This window comes from Botryllus schlosseri, chromosome 5 (assembly GCF_051294905.1).
Source record: "Botryllus schlosseri isolate E-star chromosome 5, Bs_hap1, whole genome shotgun sequence".
Taxonomy (NCBI): Eukaryota; Metazoa; Chordata; class Ascidiacea; order Stolidobranchia; family Styelidae; genus Botryllus; species Botryllus schlosseri.
The window spans coordinates 8,913,379-8,937,916 of NC_137240.1; the positions used below are offsets into that span (position 1 = coordinate 8,913,379).

The 24,538-nt window shown below is 40.3% G+C and overlaps 2 protein-coding genes and 2 long non-coding RNA genes across 5 annotated transcripts in view; 2 read left to right on the top strand and 2 right to left on the bottom strand.

Annotated features, from left to right (window-relative positions):
* LOC145438922 (uncharacterized) overlaps window positions 1-24,538 on the top strand; it is a 254,138-nt gene that overhangs the window by 78,404 nt on the left and 151,196 nt on the right. The window lies entirely within an intron of this gene.
* The window catches only part of LOC145438943 (uncharacterized), a 118,730-nt gene that overhangs the window by 39,670 nt on the left and 54,522 nt on the right, over window positions 1-24,538 (top strand). The gene's annotated exons all lie outside the window — the stretch shown is intronic.
* The window catches only part of LOC145438944 (metabotropic glutamate receptor 8-like), a 29,561-nt gene that overhangs the window by 1,035 nt on the left and 3,988 nt on the right, over window positions 1-24,538 (bottom strand). The window contains exons 5-23 of the mRNA XM_080316343.1: window positions 23,473-23,562; window positions 22,288-22,384; window positions 21,305-21,378; window positions 20,666-20,752; window positions 20,388-20,481; window positions 20,204-20,326; window positions 10,279-10,437; window positions 7,443-7,592; window positions 7,309-7,388; window positions 7,095-7,257; window positions 6,189-6,332; window positions 6,026-6,126; window positions 5,826-5,956; window positions 1,902-2,034; window positions 1,640-1,840; window positions 1,301-1,577; window positions 1,066-1,148; window positions 876-1,000; window positions 52-107 (exon numbers count right to left, since the gene is read on the bottom strand). Of these exons, the coding sequence (XP_080172469.1) occupies window positions 52-107; window positions 876-1,000; window positions 1,066-1,148; window positions 1,301-1,577; window positions 1,640-1,840; window positions 1,902-2,034; window positions 5,826-5,956; window positions 6,026-6,126; window positions 6,189-6,332; window positions 7,095-7,257; window positions 7,309-7,388; window positions 7,443-7,592; window positions 10,279-10,437; window positions 20,204-20,326; window positions 20,388-20,481; window positions 20,666-20,752; window positions 21,305-21,378; window positions 22,288-22,384; window positions 23,473-23,562 (2,368 nt within the window). The remainder of the gene's footprint in view (window positions 1-51; window positions 108-875; window positions 1,001-1,065; window positions 1,149-1,300; window positions 1,578-1,639; window positions 1,841-1,901; window positions 2,035-5,825; window positions 5,957-6,025; window positions 6,127-6,188; window positions 6,333-7,094; window positions 7,258-7,308; window positions 7,389-7,442; window positions 7,593-10,278; window positions 10,438-20,203; window positions 20,327-20,387; window positions 20,482-20,665; window positions 20,753-21,304; window positions 21,379-22,287; window positions 22,385-23,472; window positions 23,563-24,538) is intronic.
* On the bottom strand, window positions 13,535-17,309 carry LOC145438942 (uncharacterized). Of its 2 annotated transcripts, XR_013915056.1 has the most exons (4): window positions 15,305-17,309; window positions 14,758-14,955; window positions 14,261-14,379; window positions 13,535-13,718 (listed from the first exon to the last, which is right to left on the bottom strand). It is a non-coding gene; the product is annotated as an uncharacterized LOC145438942 (long non-coding RNA). The 2 variants fall into 2 exon arrangements; XR_013915057.1 differs by lacking the exon at window positions 15,305-17,309 and having other exon boundaries at window positions 14,758-15,139.

A 24,538-nucleotide genomic window follows, 5' to 3' on the forward strand; every position in this document is an offset into this window, starting at 1 on the left:
GGCGTGTGCAATTGGCATTGGTGACGCGAGCTAATCAATAGGCCAACTCACTTCGCGTTGTTTCCATTGTTACCGCGATCGATGCTGGTGTACCACCTTTATCCATCCTGAAATAGAGTATACCTTGGCTATGATATATGATCGTGAAAATGTCGATATTGACGTAAGACCAACTGAAGAAGCGCATCCCATGCGACGTCACTAGGAGTGAAATTTCCGGAGACTTCGATGTGTGGAAAAGGTGGCTCAGGTACAAACCCGCGCAAGCAAGCAAGCCTTTGGTATAGCCTATTTATATTGCCCTTTGGTATATTGCTATAACGCTGGAGCTCCCATTTTAGCGGAACTCGCACGATGTCACGTGAGATAAGCAGCAGCCGGTGACCAATGTATGTCAGTTTTTTTGCCCGCAAGGTGATGAGGCTATGAAAGCCGACAGAGAGAATAGAGTAGTGACTCAAATGACAGATATTCTGGGCCGTAGGGTTATTCAAAAATGACTTTTTTTTTCTCAAATCGAACTGGCTACTTGATAAAATTGTTAGGTTACCTAATTCAAGCCTACACACCAAATTTGGTTCAATTCCAGCCAGTAGCCGCATTGCTACAGGAGAAGAAAGTTTCTATTTATTACACAAAAATGAACAAAAAATTTCAAAAATTTTCTGTTAACCCCATGAAAGTGTTAGGCACCACTATAATAAATAATTAAAGAATTAGTCACCGTAAATACTATTTTATTCATAATCCCAATTTTTCGACGGCAATAACTCCGCTTCCACTGGTTGGAATTGAACCAAATTTGGTGAACATCGTTTCTGTAGACAACAACTGTGCACTTGTGCAGTCATAAAGCATCCCCGCAGCGTTCGTACCTGGAAATGACTGCTTTCTGTGTGTTTTCTTCCGGATGAAAAAGTATGGTGTAGCATCTCGGCCCGAACAAGCAAACCAGAATCGTGGTAGCACTCAGAGTCAGACAGACAGAAGTGGTCATTATCTGATGAGAGAAATGCCAATTTCACACGAAAACACAACTCTACAGCGGAGAATATCAACGGTTACCCTTTGCGCGAGATCCGACGGGTTCGTGATGAATATCGGCAGAAACGCAAGCCAAATAACGCAGGTCGTGTACATCGAAAAGCCTATTAAAATGTAACAGTGTTGAAACTGAAACAGTGAGGTAGAAATCATTGAGGGGTCTAAGTACGGATAGCAGTCGTGATTGTGTCACTGTTGATCAATCATATAATGACCTATGCCTACGAAAGTTGCGAATAACTAAAACTATACTCACCAATGAATTGGGTTTCGTTGAATCCAGTGGGTACATCGCGATTAATAGTCGCCAGCACAGTACATATTATAATCAATATAAAAGGATATACAAGGCCATACAATAGTGGCAGATCGACCATTTGCGCGCATGCCCGAAATGCGACTCCCTCCGCCGGATAGAAAATCTGTACTTTCGGCTTTTCCACAACAAACCACGCCGTCACCGCTATGACTTGGACTAGAACCAGACTGGTGGCCCACAATATTTGCGGGCCAGGTCTCACGAACTTGCGAACCTGCAAAACGTCAAGTATAAGGTATATTGGCTGAACCTATGTCACATAAATAGATTCATTACCATTAATGATAGAACGGCTTTCGATTGGAAAATGATCACGACCCGTATCGTTTTCGTTAATAATCCCGCGTACATTATGGTGGGGCCGATGGTCAGAATGATCCGCGATAGCACACACGAACTCACCGTGGGGTGCGAGGTCATAGCGAAAAAGTTCATGAATGTGATGAAGATTCCAAACAAAACGAAAAAGCAAAGTTCCTGTCGTTGTCAAACGCGTTGTTAGTTGTCAACATGACAAATACGTTGTGGCCACACGAACCTTCCCTGATGCTTTCACGATAGCGGTATCTCGGTACGAAATATAAATTACTGTAACGAGGATGGTGCCGACGATGCCAATGGATCCGAGGCATATGCACGCGATCCCGTAAACGCTCCGATAGGAGAGCTCTCTAAATAGCAATGCATTAGACATGAATATTCTAAACGTCGTGGGGCGTTATGTTGCGGAGTCTTATCAGGGGCGCTCGAGGTTAAGGTATACTTTTCTGTTAACATTACCAGTAGGGTACCATGTTTTGAGATCCAAAAAAAGAGGACACTTTTCAAAAATTCCGAAAGGTGGGCAAAGTGCGGCCCGCGAAGCCATTCTGCGCGGCCCGCGAGAAGATGCTTGGAATCCATAACATTAAACCTACTTTTTGGATGTTGATGCGTGGACTAAAACCATATATAGGCTTTATCAATTAAATAGCAAATTCGTTTACTTTGAAGCCTGTTCATTAATACGCCACGATCACGATTACGGGCAATGTGGCAAAGTATGAGTAACAATTAAATTCACAAGAAATCACTCGTTCCATAAGGTTTAGGTCAAACCTTCTGCCATTGTCATATTACGCATTGTACGGTACGTGTTTCAAATTGTTACGTGAGGCGTTTCCAAGTCCCTAATTCGTAAGAGAAGTCAATCAGTGCTCGCGATTACTATGTGTGACTCATCATATCTATCAACCATAAAGGATGAACGGACATGTCGAAAAGAGGAAGCCGAAAGCTGAAATTCAAAGACGGTTTAGAACAAAAAATATTTATATACTGGAGTTAGAGGTAAACCCGTCCTTTTAGTTTTTGCAGAGCCGGTCGCCGAGATTTAGGAATTAAATTATAACAAAAACACGAAACACTCGGTCTAGGGAGGGCGAATTTCAGAAAAACTGCAAACTTCGCTCAACATCAAGGCTACTTCTCGGAATGCAGCGATCAAGACAAGCTCTGAAATATCCCATATACATTTTAGTGCGGTGGCTCTCGAACTGGGATGGGGGGCGTGAAAGCATCTGAATGTTGGCGTGAAGCCTAAGTTAAATGAGAATTTTTTCGCGCCTGGCGCGATTCACCTCCGGCTTATAGTATATAGGCATTGCTCTGTGTATTTTCAGACTTTCATATTACATAGTTTTCTCATCAATAACCATAACCATCCATGCCATCTAACTATCCGTTGGGATTGCTAGTATTCTAGTTCTCTTTTTAATATGTTGTGCTATCATGATAGGGGGGTTGTGCGCGAAATTGTTGACTATCATAAAGAGGCTGTGCCTAAAAAAAGTTTTAGAACCACTGTTTTAGTGGCTTAATAGAAAAACGTGGATAGGGGTTTAAAGAGAGTTAAAATGTATCATGTTTAACATTCTTTCGAATCATGGCGGCAAACAGATATTTTTTAATTAACCGCCACTTCTTCATTACCTCACATCAACACATTCACTAAGCAGCATTTATCGTAATTTAGAAATAAAATTAAAATATACGCTGGAGAAAATAGCTAAAATTTTTCACTCGGCCCGCCAAAGCATCTTCTACTTTTCATTTGGCCCGCCGAGGAAAACAATTGCCCACCCCTATGGGCTAGCCAGTGGTGCCCAACCTTTTTTTAGACACGCCCCCCTTTATGATAGTGAAAATTTTCGCGCCCCCCTTATCTTCATATCACAAAATCCAACCAGGATGCTAGCAACCTCAATAGATTGTTTGATGACATGGAAGTTCATGATTGTGGATGAGCGAACTAAAAAATATGGAAATGCGGTCTATATAGAGAGAAACACGCGTGAATTGGAGGTAAATCGCGCAGAGCGCGAAAATTTTTTCTGTTGACCGCTTCTTTGCGCCCCCCAGGTTGCGAACCACTGGGCTGAACGGTGAAGAAAACTGACGATTTGGAAAGATTTTCGACCAATCGCACTGTGTTGACTAGAAAAAAGGTCAGCTTTTCGACCGGGTTCCCGAATTTCCCGCTTTTTACCCCATTTCAGCGGTGTTGACTAAGAAAGGGTAATCTTTCCCATCTCTTCTCCCAAAATACCCGTCGCGCCGCATTTGTCGTTGATTGTCTTGCCAATTCGATCGCATTTTAACACTTTGTATAGAAAAAGGGGTCATTTAGGCGTTCTCCGTGGACACTTTCGATTTATTGAAAAAGAGGGCAAATCCTCTTAACAGAGGACATATGTTAACCCTGGTCAACAGCAGAGGATTCTTGCTATACTTTCACCCCTTACTCAGGATGACAGATATACTGGCACTTCGTCCAAGTATCATGAATCTGACTGGGTATCACGATATGACCGGCTAAGTGATTAAGGCCGTAATAGGCCTTCTCGTCAAACACTATACAGTGGAGCAACATAGTGTATTCATAGGAACTAGGGTTTCATTCAAAACAAAAATTATTTCCAGTATTCGCAGCACCGTTTATCCTCCTGCGCTAAATCGCGGGCAACTTGCTTGCCAATCGCACAGTTGCCGCGAGCTAATTGCGATTCAAAGTTGGAGTCGCGTCGCAACGAACCGCTCTTGCTAGCAGACTGCAAGATTAGCAAACGTTTATGTCAGCCCCTTTTTGAGGTAGAGGCAGGGATGCCATCGGCGATAGATGATTGATATTGCATTAGACGTTTATTTTTAAAATTTGATTGATTAGCATCAATATAACTTTCCCGGATATACTTCGTATTTGCGAGTGTCGTATCACATTAAATACGTTTTGCCAGATGCTCCACCAACTCCTTCGACTTGGTTTGAATTAATCGTTATGGCGGGCGTCTTTTGTTTTTGGGTATCAATTTGATTCGAAATAGAGGACTTTCATGTGGCCGACAAATAAACATCACGATTGCAGATATTGCAGTGTGCGAACTCGCCGATCAAGATTCATTTGGTACCTTTGAATTTCTTCTCAAAATACTTACGAAAAAGGCGTTTACGTTCGCTACTTTCAACTTATCAGATTTACAGATTTAGCTTTATTAGAAGGATAAACTCTACGAATTTGAGATCAATTTATCAATTATTTATAGTTTATTTTGAGGCATTTCTTCACTCTTCGAGCGTGTTTATTGTACCATCATAATGTAAGCCGGGTCATCCAAAGCATATAACATAGCAATATTCACCGGGCGAGGGGAAAACGCGCCTCTCGCCGAAACAGTCAAACTTCAGTGAGAAAGTGTGCGACAAAGCAAGAGGTATACATCTACAACAGGGGTCTCAAACACGCAGCCGGCGAGAACATTTTGTATGGCCTGAGTCGAAAGCAAGTACAACAACAAATTTATCCAAATATATACAAATGTACTTTTTTCGTGACAGGCCTGAATTGCTACATAGTACATCCCATTTTCGCGATGAGTGTGGAATGTCACTCATATAAGGCCTACTTGCCTCCTTGGAAGAACATTGAATACCCGTATTATTGATGCTGCTGCCCGAGACGTCATCAAATACTAGGAAATTGAACAGCGAGCAAATTTGAGTTTGAAACCCCTGACCTACAAGTACAGCAAACATTCACTTTGACGTGAACGCTAAATGAGTACCTTTCATTTATGATATCATAAAATCTCGACGCAAAAGCATAATAATCGTGGCCTCTCTGCCTAAAATATGGACAAACTTGCGGAAAATAAGAACACAAGTCGAAGTCAGGACAAATCTGAGAAAAAGGGACGATGTACTTTTATCATACATCCCCTTGAAAATAATGAACAATGTGAGAAATCCGGATGGTATGGCAACCCTGGGTATAGGGTTAGAGTCATCTCCTGGAAATAGCTATTTCTACTATAACGTATCGTTAATTAGTACAGCGATACCAATTATAACCCCTACGTCGCTACGACCTACGGTCGTTAATTAGTACAGCGATGCCAATTATAGCACCAACGTCGTTACGACCTACGTGATGGGTAGACGCGAACATGCCGTCTTTTCCCAGTTTGGTACATATCCAAGTGGACACGGAACGCAAGCCGTTCCATCCTGCGACACGTATTCATTCTTGCGGCAGACTTGACAGATCCAGCAGCACATCTGAAAGAACGCAGGCGACCTTAGAAGCAGCCGAAATATCACATATGCATTTGTTTCCCCCGCACGCACCTCGGTTTCGACCTTTTTCGCTTTCCCTGGTCCGCACGGCTGACTGCAAACGGAACTAGCGTTTGTGACTTTATCCGAGAGAGCGTCGTACCACGTGATAGCTGAACGGAAGAGAATGATTGGTCGAGTTCAGTCACGTGTCACGAGACGCGGGAACTCTTACATCTGTTCTCGAACACGCCGGAATGAGTCCATTTTTGTATAGACGAGGTATAACCCGCGTCGCTGTGCGCGTCGAAGTTCAGTATGTTGTACTGCGCTGGGCCGTCTTGGCATTCGTCAAACTTGACCGTGCGACCGTTAATACCTGGTATGATGGCATATCGCAGATGAATGCTTTGGAAATCGCATGATGTATATATACGATTAACGCGAAATCACTAATGGCATTATCAAATTTCGAAGATTCAATTGACGTGGTAAAGGGACTATTTAGCCAAGTTGGTATGACAATTACACTCGCAAAGGTGATGCCAACAAGTAGAAGTAGTCGAAAGGCATAAGCGCTTGAATACGTACTGCAATTCGGCAGAACTTACTAGAGTGTGCCGATAAAGTAAAAGTACTTCGTCACTGACCATCTATGCCACACATATTCCTTTCATTGCCAAAAAATTGATAATCGCCCAAGTTTTGCGTATATACTAAGCTTTATCCCTTGTTTACACTCTAATTATGGGGTTTCTCTCACTAGGAGTAGTCAGTAGCGTAATATAGGCCTACTTCTACAATTTGGAATACCGTTTTCCGAGTAGCTATTTCTATTTGTATCACTTACTCGGGTGATTATGTTTTAAACTACTTCCCCTTACCTTTTCAATTCATTTCTAATTCAGGAGGTATTTGTCAATCTATACAGTACAAAGGAAATTGCCCGCGAGGTAGAAAACGATATGCCACGCTATGATAAGAAATCATTAAGCGCACGAAATTAGATAAGGCAACATTTAAAAATATCTTCTTGGTATGAATATTTCATGCTGAGTTTATAAACCAGAAAATATCGGCAACATTAGCGCATGCGCTTGTGCGATTATTACGCATACGTCGTAAAGGTGCGCTCTCGAACCTTCAAATGATATCCCTTTCAAATAAGGATGCAATCCGGTAGCAAGTTTATTCGTCCCGATTAATTTTTTCATCCGCGCACACAGTCCTGGCTTGTTGTCGCAATGCTCCCTGTGATACTGGTCAAGAGCGTTGACGAACGCCAATACAGAGTCTGCGACACTCTAAGGGTGTTGTTGTTAAAGTCTGTTCTTATTATAGCAAATCAATTTCACCTCCATTTTCGCGAGGTGTTTGAATGTTCCCGGGTCTACGGATTCCGACTCACCGCATCTTCGCAAACCACGTTTATCACCTGAATACCGCATCAACGATACATAATGCTTTTCGGAGTGTCACACACCCATACCTTTCTTCAGAGAGCAATTGTTCCTCATACCGATGTATTCGCCGAACCACGGGTTTCTGAAACCTTCACTGCCGACTTTATTCGTAAGGTTTGTTATATAATCGTCCAAATCTCTGATGTTCTCAGTTTTTGGGGTGAAGCCAACAGCTCCTTTAAAAAAAATTGTATCGATGCTTTGGGGTGCAAGCTATATATGTAATATCGTTATATGTAATATATAGGCGCGAAAAACATATTAACAGTTTCTTTACTTCGAAACAACTAGTACCTAGTCCAGTGGTTCTTAACCTTGCCCCCAGCGCCCCCCAGGGGGCGCTGGCGATGTTGAAGGGGGGCGGAAACGCTCAGGGGGCGATATGGGGGGCGCTGGGCTCAGGGGGGCGGTATGGGGGGCGCTGGACAAAAATGGCTTCGCAGTAGATGATGTGGTGAAAGGACATATCCTTAATGAGTATTCAGAGCAAATTAACACCGAAAACTTCGTTACATATAGCCTTCAAAATACATATAGGTTTAATTGTCCATGGGCGCCTAAATGACTGACACCGAATGTTCCTGTCTTGGAAATCTGAACCCCAGAAGACGAATTCCATCTGGCAGGGAAAAATTATATGTCAGTGAAGAAATACCAATCTGAAATCGTGTGCGTCTTTTAGTTTAGTACGATTGGGCGACAGGGATATTCCTGTCGGGCGATATCACCGTTGAGCGATTCTATATTTTTTGATATTGCAGACAGGGGGTCACGAAATAACATCATGCAACGAGGTCATACCAACGGGTTCGCCTGCCCGAATATGTTTAATTATTGGTAACGGGCCCTACAGTTTCCAAGAAACCTTACAATGTTCGCTTTAAGTTTTGATGAGTCTGCGCACACTCAACAACTCACTGCGCTGACCCTTGGACAACAGTGCGTAACGACTAAAAAAAGGTAATAACTCCGGATTTGTTGTGCGCAACGTAGATTTTCTGTGCGCAGAGACCGTGTCAGCACTGCGCACGTGCGCAGCTTAAAGGGAACATTGCACCTAACTCAGCTCTACCGGTAAATGTGTTTACGTGAGCAGAGAGAGGATAAAAATTGATCTCAATTTACATGCAATTCCCGATGATATTGACCAATTCAATCATTAATTAGTGAAATTTTTCGCACTTCGCGCGACTAGGCGAGAATAGCTGCCTCAGTAAATGTACACCCAATGTAGATACCTAATAGGCTATCAGCAAATAGCGGACAGCCTAATGGGGGTCTGGGAGCGAAGTCCCCCGGAAGTTTGGTTTATCACCCGATGGGGGCCCAGGACCAACGTTTTATGTTTAGGGAGGGGGGCTGACGAAGTGCTGTTACGGCCCTGGTAACGAATAATTGTACCTGCGGGAACGCCCGAATATGTTTAATTATTAATTACGTGCCCCTTATTTTCCTATACAACAGCTCACTCAGTGCTACTGGTAAATCTGATTACGTGGGCTGAGAGGATAAAAAGTTTATAGCGACTTATAAATGTAATTACCATGCATTATAGCAAATTTTGGTACCTATGGCGACCAGGCCACACAAACTTTGCTGACCATCAAAATCACGATATGGGGTTCGTGGGGGCGAAGCCCTCAGAAGTTCGGTTTATCACGCTATGGGTGCGCAAGGCAATCGTTTTTAGGGGGGTTGACGAAGTGCTGTTACGGCCCTCCCACTTACTCATTGTCTTTATTACATTCCTTACAATATGAAGTTGAGGGGGGCGCTGGAGCACGATAATTTTTGAAAGGGGGCGCTGGACGAAAAAAGGTTAAGAACCACTGACCTAGTCGATGCCACAACGTTACTACAACATAATATAGCAATGATATAAAATAGCTCTACAGTAGCCTACAGTGTACAGTGTACACCTATAACATATATGCAATATTCCACTCAGTGACGTCATGTACTAGGCTATATGTTAGCATATCGAACCTGCATTTAACGACGTAATGCATCTACAAGGCAATGCTAGGCAAATGTACTATAACCTACATTTAATGACGTAACACAACTGCAAGATATAGGATTGGAAAGTTTAATTCACGTGAGTCCTAGGAAAGTTTATATAGTCTCAAGCCTCCATATCGCCTCATAAATGATTTATATTTTATAATATGTCATATGTGTCGAGTTACATTTTTCACGATTTCCATTTAGGAATAAAAAGCGCCTCCTTTGTCTTATCATCAACGTGTTTACAGTTTGGATGGACTGAGAAACGGGTATCAGTTATACAGATAAGGTATGCCATCATGATATAAAGTAGTGTACATTGTTATATGGTGGAGTTAACCCCAATATGAGGACAACTAGACGGGTCAACGAAGAAGATACTCACAAGCTTCGTTCTGATTTCTCGAAATATATACTTTAATTTCAGTTTGGAAAGTATAGTTTATTTGCGAATTATATCACCATCGTTTTAACGAGGGTATCTTAATGAAGTTGGCCATTATCCAAGTAATCAGGGTCATACCATTTTTACCATACAATGTTCTCATCCAAAGTGTATCACAGGGCACCAGGCGTTTATGGAACACGATGTTTCGTCATGACGAAGTGATGAAATTGGCCGCTCTCAATAACATTATTTTCATTTAATTTCTGAAATTTCAAGTTGGAATTGTTACGCGGCTACTGGTTAGAATTGAGTCACATAATCCAGGAGTAAAAAAGTTTATTTCGGAGGGCCCGATACCGGGCATATGCGTGACGTTGAAGAGAAACTCCCAAGCGAAAAAAAAATGTTTTCCCAACTTTGGATAAGAAGATAGGCATTTTGAGATAAGAAATCCAGTCGACTCTCACCGTCTAGAGTCGAGTCCAACAGTCCCGAGTTACCCATTGGCAACTGTCGCGCCCATCCATCGGACCCAATCCAAATGAAATGCGACGCCGCATCCCCTAATTTCTGTGCGGCCAGCAGCAGCTCCGACGCATCGTTCCGTTTCGAGAACAAGATGACCGCTGTGTTACACGTAAAAAGGAAATATTCAGCATATCGCCATCACAGGTTGTCATAGTGGGCCTGCTCTGCAATAGCATTCACGTAGAAGTAGAAGTAATACCCGAACTTTCTACTCAGTTACAAGCAGGGCTGTGGAGTCGGTAAATTTTGCCACCGACTCCGGCTCCGACTCCGACTCCACACATTTTCAATATACCGACTCCGACTCCGACTCCGACTACTGAGTCTTTAAACGTTCCGACTCCGACTCCTGGGTCTTTAAACGTACCGACTCCGACTCCGACTCCCGACTCCGACTCCAGCATTATTACCAATTTACTTCGAAAATTTTATGCCACATTGTCGGTTGAATGACTATCATACAACCATTAAACATATGCAAACATATGATTAACGGTGACATGCTAAATTGTTTCATTGTGGCACAGCTCGAATTATCCACTATGCAATTAACATGAAAGAAAGATTTGCTAAATATCCTTCCTTTTTCAAGTTTTTATAACATGGACTTTCTAATATCCTGAAATGTATGAATCATTCAAATATGGCATATATCCAATCCTGTATACGAAAAATGTAGATAAAAAATCCAAGTGTAGCTCTTGTGTATGAGTCAGCAACTAATAAAGAGATTGAACTTACTAATTTTGTCATTGCACACTATCCTGATTACAAGCACACACACTCTTACTACTAATAGACATTGGTCATAAATGGAATTTAATAAAGTAGTCAAAGACCATAGCCTACACTGTAAATTTTGAAGTGTTGCTCAACCCGGAAAATTGAACACGAAACGTGATCCAAAAATTGAACGCCTAGAAGTGTTGCGAAGTGTTTAAATTATAAGTGTTTATCTAAAAAGTGTTCAGCCTCAAAGTGGCTGGTTGACTTAGTCACCGGAACGCAGGGCTCAAAATAAAATCAGATTTTATTGATTCATGAATAGATGACGCTTATAATACCCAACCTGGGTGATTAAATACGTGCAAACATTGAAATTTCCAATAGCTGCTGTGACAGGGTTTCATAAATTCAGATCAGCAGTTGAAACCGTTTCCGGAATAGTCCATGAAATCACGAACATCACAAATGATCAAGATCAAACTCCCTACAAATATCATGCAACTCGCTTAATCAATTAGAGATAATGATAACAAAATATCATTTAGTATCTTTAACTTTCGTGACAATGGCATGGAATCAAATTCATTGGTTACGTCCGTTAACGGAAAACATGATCAACACAAATCAATAAAACTTATTTAAAACTGATCAAATTATGGCTTGTAAATTTATAATTTTATTGTAAATAAACAAACAATGAATGTATCAGTTCCACTACCACTACCACGATAAACAAGTATTATAAACAAGTAACAAAGTATTTTTTTACTCCTAATGAAATTGGGCCTGCTAACTAGGCATCAAAAATATTCTAGGGCTTGCATTACAAGTATTTATATCAGGTTAATGCCAATCAATTTTGTTTAAATTACAAAGAAATCGTTTCTTCGAGTCCATACAAATTTTGCAGATTTACAGAAAAGATTTTGTTGTTATTTACCAGTCTGCTGCAAAATATGAAAGTCATTAGGGAACTGGTTCTTGAGCATTTTTGGACACGCCCCATTATGATAGCAAAAAAATTTCACACACCTTTTATCGTCGTATCATGAAATTTAAAAAAGCAACCAGAACGCTAGAAATCCCAACTGATGGTTGGATGGCAGTGACGGTAATAGTTGTTGATGAGAGAATATTCAAATATTAAATTCTGAACATACACAGAGAAATAAGTAGGAGCAGCCATGTGCGAAAAAGATTTTAGTTGACAGCGGCTTCACGCCCCTTCAAATGCTTTCTCCTGTTTGAGAACCACTCCTTCAGGGTATGACAATCCAATGCATAGTAGCTCAAAATGTCAACAATGTTTCTGAATACTCCATTTTCACTGAAGCAGTTTTATATTCTTGGCATCAGCTGCGATCCAGGATCGGTCAATCTCTGATTCGTGGCGTGCCATGGTGTTTGCTTCTTTTTACTGGTCGACTCCAAGTTGCGCTCCTTGAAAATGTAATTAAATTCCAAAGTTTTGAATATGTCTATGAACATTCTAAATTTTATGCAGAAATAAATATAAATATTTCACACATGCAGGTTACACAAGCGCAGGTAAGGCGCTCGGGTACATGTGAAATCCTATCACTGAGAAGGACTAAAATTCGCATACCGACTAATAAAAATATCTTGAATTAGGTCTGCGTTTTCTTCAATTCGGCCATTTTGACATTTACATTGACATTCAGACGCACAGGCCACAGTGAGAATGCAGAACTGTAACTCAGAATGAAATTCATAGCAGAACGTCTATGTACGTCTACGAACGGTCTATGTAAATTTGTATAGTCCACAAAACAGAAAGATTACGATACCTGTTTCAATAAGACATGCGCTTGGGTCTTGGATTATATTAGCTTGTCTCTCAATTTGGCTTGGAGAAGAAGACAGTTGACTTCATCAACCTATTTTGCTGAAAATGTAATTGATTGCAAACAGGATCCGAAAATAAATACAGTAGAATCGTTATTCCTATGGGTTTGGATTTCCATTACAATAATTGACTTAGGCTTTACATATAACTTCGATTCTAAGATTTTATAGCTGCTTTGAATTGAGACGAGAAAATATACCAGACAAAGGACACATTGATTGTCTTTAGTACAAAAATCTTTGTGACATCTTATCGAAGGTGTTGAATACTTTTCCTTCATTGCAGTAATTGTAATTGTTCTCAATCTTTCAAAATCCTTCCTTCCTGATTAAATTTAATTAACGAAATTAATTGGAATTAGCACGACATGGGAAATGATCTTAATTTGATGTTCCAAGTATAGTTCAGTAAGCAGTAGTTTAAATGCAAGTTACCCCAGCTCTTTACATTCAAGAACACCTCAGTTCAATGTACACGGATCAAGCCTCTCTACAGCTCATATCGCATATATAGATAGTTACTGAGAAAATTAGTACTGCAGAAACCAGCACATTACATAATCAATGGGGATATATTAAATGAATAAATAGACTTACATGATCACATGTTTCCATGGGTCCTTGAGGCAAAAGTATTATCGCAAAAGATGACTGCACCGGCACAAAATCCGTTCAGATGACTCCTCACGTCACTATCAACATTGTCTGTTAGCACAGGCACGGTAGAACCGGGGGGTCTTTTCGAAGAGTCGATACCAGTTGGATGTATTTGAAGATCAATTCAAGACTGTTGAAAAGAAAATACTTGTTTCAAAAATTTGCAATACAAGGGAACTATTCAATATTCGAACAGCTTCTTCGAGGTGCAAAACTTCAATATAAAATTGAATAGTAAATGCATATTGAAATGAGCCCGAATATTTTTGGCTGAGACTCGTCAGCAACTAGTAGAGAACTCGAAAGAACGTTGTACATCAAAAATCGTATCACAAAATATGACGTCACCAGCATTCAGCATTACGCAGATATCAGACTGGATACATTTGTATGTGACAAAAGGGTGTCTTTCATAGAACAAATAATTATTGTAATGGAAAGTTGCATGTGACCTTACCACCAATTTTACTGAGCACGAGTAGCATACTTTCCTGTATTGTTAATCATTTTAGTGGAATTTTACCAGCAAACATTCATAAAAATAACCGAATGCAGCAGAATCAAATTCATTATCTAAGGATATACCTGTTTACTTACGAAACACCGCGATGCTTACAAGTATTATAAACAACAAATGCATTTCAAGAAGGTGCCAATTGCAATACATACTACCTGCACATTAGGGCATTTTTTATATTCTTTCCATCAGCCGCAACCCAGGCTTGATTAGTCCCTGATTCGTGGCGTGCCATGGCGGCTCTTTTTTTACTGGTCAAATCCAAATGCTGCTCCTAGAAAATACGATACATGCCAAAGGAAAATTGTAAATTTGATGCAGAAGTAAATATAAATATTCCACACAGATAGGTTACAGAAGCGCAGGAGAGGTGCTCAGCCCCCCAGGTTGAGAACCACTGACCTAGCACATTATAGTTCAGTAAGCAATAGTTAAAGTACAAATTACACGAGCTCATTACGTTCAACTACATCTCTGTTCAGTGTACACAGTTCAGGGTACACTGTACACTGTACACAGTTGAAGCCTTTTTCAGCTCATATCGAATAGCCCGTATACTACTCTGCGAGACAGTTCATAAGAAAAGTAGGACTGCAAAAACCAGCAAATTACATAATCAATGGTGATATATAAAATGAATAAATAGGCTTACATAATCAAATGTATCCATGGGTTCTTGAGACAAAGGTCTGTATCACATAAGATGACTGTGCCGGCACAAAACCCGTTACGAACGACTCCTCACGTCTTGTCAACATTGTCTGATAGCGCAAGCGCAGGCACGGTAGACCCAGGGGGCTCTTTTCAAAGAGTGGACATCAGTTGAACGAATTTGAGGATCAATCCAAGACTATTGAAAAGAAATATTTGTTGCCAAAATTCGCAATACAAATGAACTGCTCAGTAATCACGCAGATATCATACTAGATACAGTTGTTTTTTTTCTGCAAAAAGTTGTGTGTGACAGAAGGGTGTCTTTCATAGAATAATTAAGTAATGGAATGGAAAGTTGCACATGACGTTACCACCAATTTTACTCTGGCACAGTAAATATACTTCCTGGATTGTTAACAATTTTTGTGAAATTTTATCAGCAAACATTCATAAAATTCTTTATCACAAAGATAACCGATTGCAACGGAATCAAATTCACTCTCTAAGGATATACCAGTTCACTTACAAAACACCGTGATGCTTACCAGTATTCCATACAGCAAATGCATTTCAAAAAGGTGCCAAGTTCAATACATACTACCTGCAAAATAGAATTCAGTTCAGTTACCGTATCACAATAAACTCAGAAAAGTCAAATTTGGGGATTGGGCAAAACAAATACTACCCCTTGTGATCCATGGTTTGTTGAAAAGATTGTTTGTTTGGCTGTACTATTATTGGGGCGATTTTATGGACCTGAAAAGGTAAGATTTTGACTAAAAAATTCAAATTCACACATATTTTGATGATGAAAAACTTAATTTTGACCCCATGTACTTAAATTATTTGTTTCTCACATAGTGTTAGAATTGTATTACCGGAACTTATCTTCATTTCTGGCTAGAGCTGTCTGTTCTTCCGAAGTAATTTGACCTAAAAAATCTTTTAGCATGAAAATTGACAAATTTTTACATGAAAAAGAACTTATTTTATCGAAATCTGTACCCATGAATAATTCTAGTATTAGTTACATCTCGTATTATGGTAGAAATAATTAGGAATTTGTTGTAGTACAACGAAAGATACATTCCTACATTTTCGGGTAGAAAGTGTCTGTCCTAACTAAGTAGCTTGGCTAGAATGAAGAAAGAACGTTCACCAGCTGCAGTTGTTGGCCGGCAACACCAAAGTTGTGCGTACACTGCACTCTCTCTCTCATTATGAGAAAGTTGTCTACATCGCAATTTTTCATCATACGGTTTCTAATAGAAGAACCGATGCCCACGCAGTCTTGCTTCAGTTAGGATAGTGCAATAGGCTACGTTGAGTATTTGTTTCATTTGACAGTTTATGATTCACAATGAGCAGACGATGGTCCGTCTACAACGGTAGGACTATAAAGTAGGCTACAAGATGTAAATTGTAAAATGATAAGTTCACCGACAGTGCAATCATCTATGATACAAACAAAATGCAAGTTGCCAACAAAATTTTGATTTTGTAAAGAATTTTGGCAATTTTTGACCTAACGGTACAATTTTGACAAAATTTTGACATGTCAAAAAAAATCGCTTCAGTTAACACCTTACCACTTGGAATAAACAGTACAGTGTAAAATGTGTTGCAGTTGAAAAACAATGAAAACCGTTGCATGACTGTCATACCGGCATTCACTTGCTGACGTTGCAGTACTTGTCCACAATGGACCACTAAATCGCCTACATAGGGATATTTCAGTGTGGATAGAGAGAACATCCCTTCATCCATATGTCAAAAAAGTTACTTCTGTAGCAGCTTCCCATCAGTACCGTAGTACTGGACCTGGTCGCAGCCTGGTATATTATCAGATTCGAAGCTCGATCATCCAGCAATAAGATCAGACGAATCATATACTACAAAAGATCTAAAGAACATTCATATGAATAAGGGATATCAGTAGCCTACTAAAACATCTAAAACAAACGACCTTACTGCAATGACAAAACGAGTTCATTTTATGACTATTCTCACATTACATATATTCAATAACATTTACCGCATTTTCATACCTTACAGTACATGGATGTTATGATCCTTTACGCCATCAGGTAGCAGAAACTGCTTCAATATATCCATTTCGCTAAGTTTTTTTGTGTACCCTACTCTCTGCCTGAAGCCTGACGAACCACCAATTCAAATCCAAACTGAAATCGAGCGCGCTCTACCGTAACGAAGGTGGTGACCCCTCTGCGTCACAGGGAAATATGTATATTGAAATATTACCCTTAAACTTAGTGTTGGGTCAAGTGTGTAATATTATTTACATATACTATGATTTAATGTGATCTCCAAACGTACCGATAGTTTATGAATGCGAAATTGATGATAAATTACTAAGTATAAATTTTCTTGAAAATAAGCCGCAGGGGCGAAGTGTTACATGTAAACGGAGAAATACGCAGAAGCGTTGCGACGATAATGGCCCAATGCGTTTATATGCCCAAAAAGTGTGTCTGTACGCAGAAAAAAGTGTTATGAAGTGTTCAATACGACCTTGCGGATTTACAGTGTATGTCTAGTCTACATCAGTGTTGGGATCAAGTCACTACCTTCGAGTCACGAGTCATTTCGAGTCATTGCACATTTTGACTCGAGTCAAGTCAAGTCAATCAATTTTCAAAGGTGACTCGAGTCCAGTCAAGTCACTCGATGTTTGGAGGTGACTCGAGTCAAGTCGAGTCAAGTCAAGTCACGAGTCAAGTCACATTTCAAGTCAAGTTGCCTTTTCGAAGTATGTATGAGGCATGATTACGTCATTGCAATTTGCTAGCTGTCTGGAATACAGTTTGAGTGGTCATTGATTCCGAACCGATGAACGAATGTCGAGTCAATCATACACACAAGCAGGCACTGTATCGCTCACATATACGTATTTGCGTAGCCTCAGATTATAGTTACCAGCCAAAATATAGAATAGAGAAACGAATTGATAAGATGCAATACATTACCCATTTACAAATAGATATGACAGGCTACCATTCGAACCTGCGCCAATAGTTGAGGACTATATAAACTATATTCGACTTCAATTTCAATATAACAAGAGGTTTGGTTAAGGTAAGAATAGAGAACAGAAATAGACATTTTGTTATTCTATTACTTTACTATACTAGAGTTACGACAACTTAAGCTATAAGCTTCGATCACTTCGTTTGCGGTCGATTTATTTGTGAGAGAACAATCGAGGCTCGGTGAAACGCACGGTCAGCGAATGATTGGTCGCTCTCACGGGTTACACAAGCGTTTCGCGAACAATCCAAACATATCCAAGATACAGTGATTGTTATCGACACCGATTACTTGATGACTTGAAATTGATTCGTGAATTTTGCTCCGAGTCACGAGTCAATCCACATTTCTGATACGCCGAGTCAAGTCAAGTCAAGTCATTTCAGCAAAGTGACTCGAGTCAAGTCAAGTCATGCAAAAAAGGTGACTCGAGTCTGACTCGAGTCAAGTCATGACTCGAGTCATCCCAACACTGGTCTACATGTACTTAATCAAGTATTCAAGGATTGGGACTTGCAGTCTTTCTTAATCATTTGTTCGACCCAAACAGCTAAGCTACACTACATATATTTTTAATTTTGTCAAGTGGGAAGCATCGTTTGGTCATATTTACATCATTTTTACAATTTTACAAAAGTAGCCGATGCATTTGCTCTGTCACAGTATCATGGTATAATTCCAAAATTTGCATCAATTTTGACTGCATCGCGAAAACGCATCTTGCGATTTTCTTCCCCTCTGCAACTGAGTTGTAATTTGCAAGTAATGTCGAATTTTATCTATATCAGGGGTGGGCAACTTTTTCGGCGAAAGGGACACCTGAGATTTACGAACCATTGCGCGGGCAACTGGAATGTTTGATAGCCTTTTTTTAGTCGTCGATAGGAGCGAACCGAATTAGGTAACATTGCAAACCAGACTTATATTAATACGCTCTAAAATTGATAACAATATGTCATGCAACTGTGCAGTGCGCAATCAGGCCCTGGTCGCGCCAAGCACGAAATTTTTTTGCAAGATTACGACTGAATTAGGCTATATCAATAAATATGTCGCTAACATACATTGGGGGTCGCATCTGTATACTATATACTGGGCTCATTTGGCAAGGACAGGATTATTCTACGTTTAGACATAGCAAAATCGATGGTATCAGTGAACATGCCTCTATCATTTAGTGCAAATGTTTTGTCGACGATCTCGCTGCGAGTGCACAAGCGAAGCCGCATGTTGGACGACACGTTATCTCCTAATTGCGAATATAGTTAGACTCAATTCTGTGAATAATATGTATTTATAATTTTCAGAAGGGGGCTCAAATACTGAATGCAAGAAATCTAGTGACAATGAATCATGCGAAGTACCGAGAAAAATTTCAAGTCAAATAAATCTGCTATGAAATATTCTACTTTATGGTCATATACGAAGATCTGGGATAAATGTGGCTGGCCCCTGAATACGTCAATGCGTCAGAACTGTTGTTTTAGTCATCAAATTTCGCGGTCATGCTAATCAAATTTTGGTTGGCCTTGCAATCGTACCTGATGTCATAAATAATTTCGAGAATTACCTCGCAGGCCGCACCTAACATTCTCCTGTGCCAAATTTGGCCTGCGTGCCACGGGCTGCCGCACCTGATCTGTATGGTTATTAATAACAGTGATTGGTGGCACATAAATATTATATTGAAAATTCTTTGAAAGCAAATGTTTTCATGATAGAGAAGTTGGAGTCGGAGTCGGAGTCGAAGTCAGGGTCATTCTCACAAACTCCGACTCCAGTCAGTATTTTCCCACCGACTCCGACTCCGACTCCAGCTATTATAGTTTTCACGACTCCGACTCCGACTCCGACTCCGACTCCACAGCCTTGGTTACAAGTAGCTATTCAAGATATGCCAAAACTACTTCAACGAGAAGTAGAATGTGGGGGTATCAATTAATGCTACTCGACAAATAAGATTTGAAACGTAGATTGGTCGGGGTGTCGCATGCTTAGAGTAATCAATCTGAGGTGGCTACTTGAGATTGAAAGCTGCATACTCGAGGCTAACGCAAAACGACTAATGGCTTTATAAAAAAAAGGCGCCACGTTTTTATAAACTATCCAGTTCCCATGGCCATTGCATTTGGTTGTCGTGAAAATTTCACTCGTAAAAGTCTGCAGACCAAACCAAAGAGACCGTTCTGCTTTACAAAATCCAGAGCGTCAGAAAGTAAGCAGTTTTGCTTCAAAAGCTGTCAGGTAGAAACGGAAATCGTGTTAAAGGATATTCACTTGAGTAAATGGTGAAGTGGCAAAGCCAAATAGCATATACCCCAAAAGATAGATGGCGTTGACCTCAGATGACCTCTGATATCGATGCTGTTTTGGCATTGCGATTCCCGCTGCATTACCTTCAGCTTTCTGCTCCAGTATATGGGTTACAATTCGCGTGAAGTCCGCAGAAGTGGGATTTCTGGGAATAGGCTCCGACGAGGCGATACAGATATTCCTCATTTCTGCGAGCTCCTTGATCACTGTTGAAACACCACGGTATCAGAAACGCGACACACCACACTAATCGGTATACCTAACGACCTGTGTATCCTCTCACGCCGTAGACATCGTCTTCGTAAACGACGGAAATGTAGTTCCAGTTTTGACCTTCCACAAAACCAATCATAGCGTCGGCCTGAGAATAATTTCGTGACGAAACAAATTTAATTGCGTGTGAGAACGCGGTCGCTATAAATATAGGGAATTAGATAGTGATGCCGGGTATATTATACTTTCCTTTACATCGCGCGATATAGTAACAATCGCGGAAGCAGACAAGAAGTTATTTTCGGCTAACTGTATCACGGAAAAGCACTTGCCTGGTTTGTGTCCGACGGTACAACTCTAAAGAAATACTTGTATCGGAGTTTATCGCTGAGGTCCGGACTTGTTGACCAATAGCTCACCTGAGGTGCGTAGATAATATATATTAGAGAACATCAGCTGGGTATAAGCGTGTGAAGTGTGGTAGGCGGGGTCTCGCAAGAGCCACAAGATAACATTTTCCAAGCTCAAACCAGCTGTTACAAGTCACCAAGTAAATTTACCTTCATTATATTACAGCCACCCACACAAATTGGCTTGAAGAAGCATAAACTTTACTTAAGCACCGCTGTTCAACTGTGACGTCGCAATCGCTATGCTGTCGTCATATCAGAAATGAAAACCGATGGAAGAGCATTGTTAATTACATCGCTGCAATGTAGCGCTAATGATAGCAACTTCACGGTTGTTCAGCAACAATATGACGCATGTTAGGGGCATGTGTCATGCCATCATTATCTTATAAGAGCACGAAAATGCCAAACTATATCGGCTAATTATAGACACTCGTCTATGCCTGGCCGAGACCATCGATATCAGGCCAACGGATGTAGCCAAGAGATGGCGATAAGCACCAACGCCCCCTCCTAAATTTGGACTTGGACATTGTGAGGTTGAATGAGGTTAAATGGTACCTGCGGTATCTCGAACACTTGAAGTAAGTTCGCAACCTGAATGGAAACCGCGCTGGATGCCGAGCCGACGACTCCTGAAACGGAACACCGGTATCACAGAAGAAAGGTCGAGCAAGCCCCAAAAGCATCAGGACGTGGGTGCAAAAGTTTGTTGGATGGATGAATTACCTGGATGAATTACCTGATAGAATTGACTATTATAATACGATATCTAGGCTTGAGCTACGTGTACTGTGGATGTCGAGCTGTTCGTTGATACAATATGCCGAAATACGCGCATCCGCCCATAATATTTCCAAGTCCTCGCGATGTTTCGACTGTATTGGTCACTTTACACCTGGCCGATAATCTCCATTATGATTAGCTCGGCCCACTTTCATTATAGGCATTTTGTAAGACACCGCTTACGTGAATTGGATGACCACGAGCCCCGAAAGAATTCCACAGAAGACATTCAAAGGCATGTCACAGTAAATCCAGGTAACACTTGCGAAATGAATCATGATTCATAACACATGATTTCGGAGAACGGAATACGGACGGGATGGACAGACGATCATAGAAAGACACACTACGTATGCACTATGCATACATACCTATATACAATATAAAGAAATTCGAGAAAGATCTGTATAGATGAGCAAACCAATAATTTAACCATCATACGAAGTGGCATAACGAATTTGAAATATCGCCGGCTATCTCAAAGTATGCACTGTGACTCGCGATCTAATTTTTCGCTCGAAACATTATGTTTAATTACTAGATGAGCATAATGATATATTATATACCCGTGGGTACATTGTTTCTAGAGAGGTCTAAATAACTTCGAAATTATACACATGTTCAATGAGTAGGGCCATTTTAAAACGACTTGTCATTGATTCGTTAAAGACGGTGAAATTCCGGTATAATAGTATCTCATCATATCGCAAATTAGCCACAATTTTTTGACCTAATCATAAGAAATCATAGGCATATACCTGCAATTAGCGCTGTCGGAATAATTGGTCGTGGCCCGGACGATCCCGAAGACTGCATAGATACATTCCAAATCAATGGTAATATGTCCACCACAACCTGTCAAAAGACATTGATTGTCATAGGCGAATACGGACACAATTATGCGAAACTTGACACCATTGTACGATTGCAAGCCGCGTGTATGTCGTGTAATTGAATTGGAAAACAATGCATTCACAAAAAATATGTTTGATTATATCAGTGTAAATCTTATACACCGTATATCCAATATGATTAAGGCTTTACCCCATAAATATGACTCGCGTTCAAAATGGCGAGATATAATGAATTAGCGACTGTCACAATAGCGAACCATACAAAATAGCCCAAGTTAACCCTAACCACCTAAACCTACCCCAAGCTAACCCGAGATCTAACCATACCTCTATCTTCTGCAGGGCTTGCTATTTTCAACGACTGGCTATTATCCCGGATGCCTAGCTACAATACATCGTAAGTTACAAAAGTAATAACAAATATGTGCGCAGATGTCACCCATTTGTGACGGAAGCTGCTGTATTCCGAGTCAATATTATACTTTTTATATGGTCCTCGTAACGAGTACATCACCAGTAATTTCAACGGTTATTGCAATTTGACGACATTAATTTATAATAAAGGGATAATTAAATTTGTTTTGCCATTGAAGGCTTGTCCATCAACGGGAGAACTACCCGAGACCGTATGAACTGGTCTTTATTGTGCGAATTTAAATTTATTTCAAAGAATACGACACCAAACCAACAATTCACGCTTAACATATAAATTGACTTGGTGGCGAGAACATAGCACTGATCAGGACATCACATGTGCGCAATTGCACATTGCTCAATGATCATCTCTCATCTGTATTTACACCGATGATTTATTCTAATGACAAGGGTGTATTTCACATTGAAATGTGTATGTCGCTATACTATAAACATAACAACGAACATGGGCGCAAGAAGGCAGGGGATGGATGGTCTTTCGCGATTGCAAAAATGGGAATCTATGCGCATTGCCTCAGTGCTGATACCGCTGGATCAGTTGCGTGGCATTCGTCGTAAACACATGATGGTCAATGTGATGAATCCAAATAACGAATATGGAGTACATGCAATGGATTACATTACATCCTACGTTTTGTGTGCTGTTGTACTTACTCGCCGCAATGCATGGCTGTCCACGTCGCAAGTATCAATCATGATAGTTCCGAGCTTAATCCCTTCCAATACGTCATCGTTATCGTTGACCTAATTAATCATTGAAACCACGTCAATAAATAAGACTTCCTCAATCCTATACACGTGAGAACTATAAATAACCAGAAAACAGAGAATTGCCATTGTTGGCATGGAACCCGAAACACTGACAATCATGAACAAATCCTGCACGATACCTTTATTACTTTTGCAATTGATAACCGTATAGGTCTAATATTAATTCAATACCAAAGCAGCTTGCTACACATTGGATTAGATTCGTCAAGTCTTGGTATACTCCAAGTCGCTCATACAATGAGACTCCGACCTGGATCTTGACAAGCAGAATTATTTACATAATCCCTCGTGTGAATCTAAGCACGACACAATATAATGTATCATGAATTATGAATTCACACGGGTCAATACAGCGCTGAAAAGGGCAAAATTATCAAAAGATCAGTCACTGTATGACAGAAGTTAAAGTGACTATTACACATCGAGATACCGAATTCATTTCATTTATTGTGGTTGGTGGAATATACATTACAAGAGAGGCCTACCAACACGGAATTGCATTGATTTGATAATATCCATAAACATGAACACCACTGAACAGTTATACCATAATGAGACGTTTGTCGCTTTAGTATCGATTGATACAACTAATACGTTCGGGAACATTTCGGCATAATGAAACACATTCTTCAAAACAAACCTATGTCAGGAAAAACTTAAAGTTTCGTACAAATCGCGCTCGAAATTTATGCACGCGACCATACTGTTGCATGTGGTTGTATGTTAACTCAGCGACAAAAGATCGCTGTCGCTCAGTTGAATGGCATAATTGTGAATTGTTTACTCATTTTTCCGTTTTATTTCTTTGAGTAACATAAATGATATCGGCCCGTTTTATTTGAGTCAATCAAGTGTAACCCATAACAATAATGATAGCATATCTCTAACCCACACTCCAATCCCTAATTAATTACCCTATAAGCGACCGCTAACTAATCCCCTAACATGA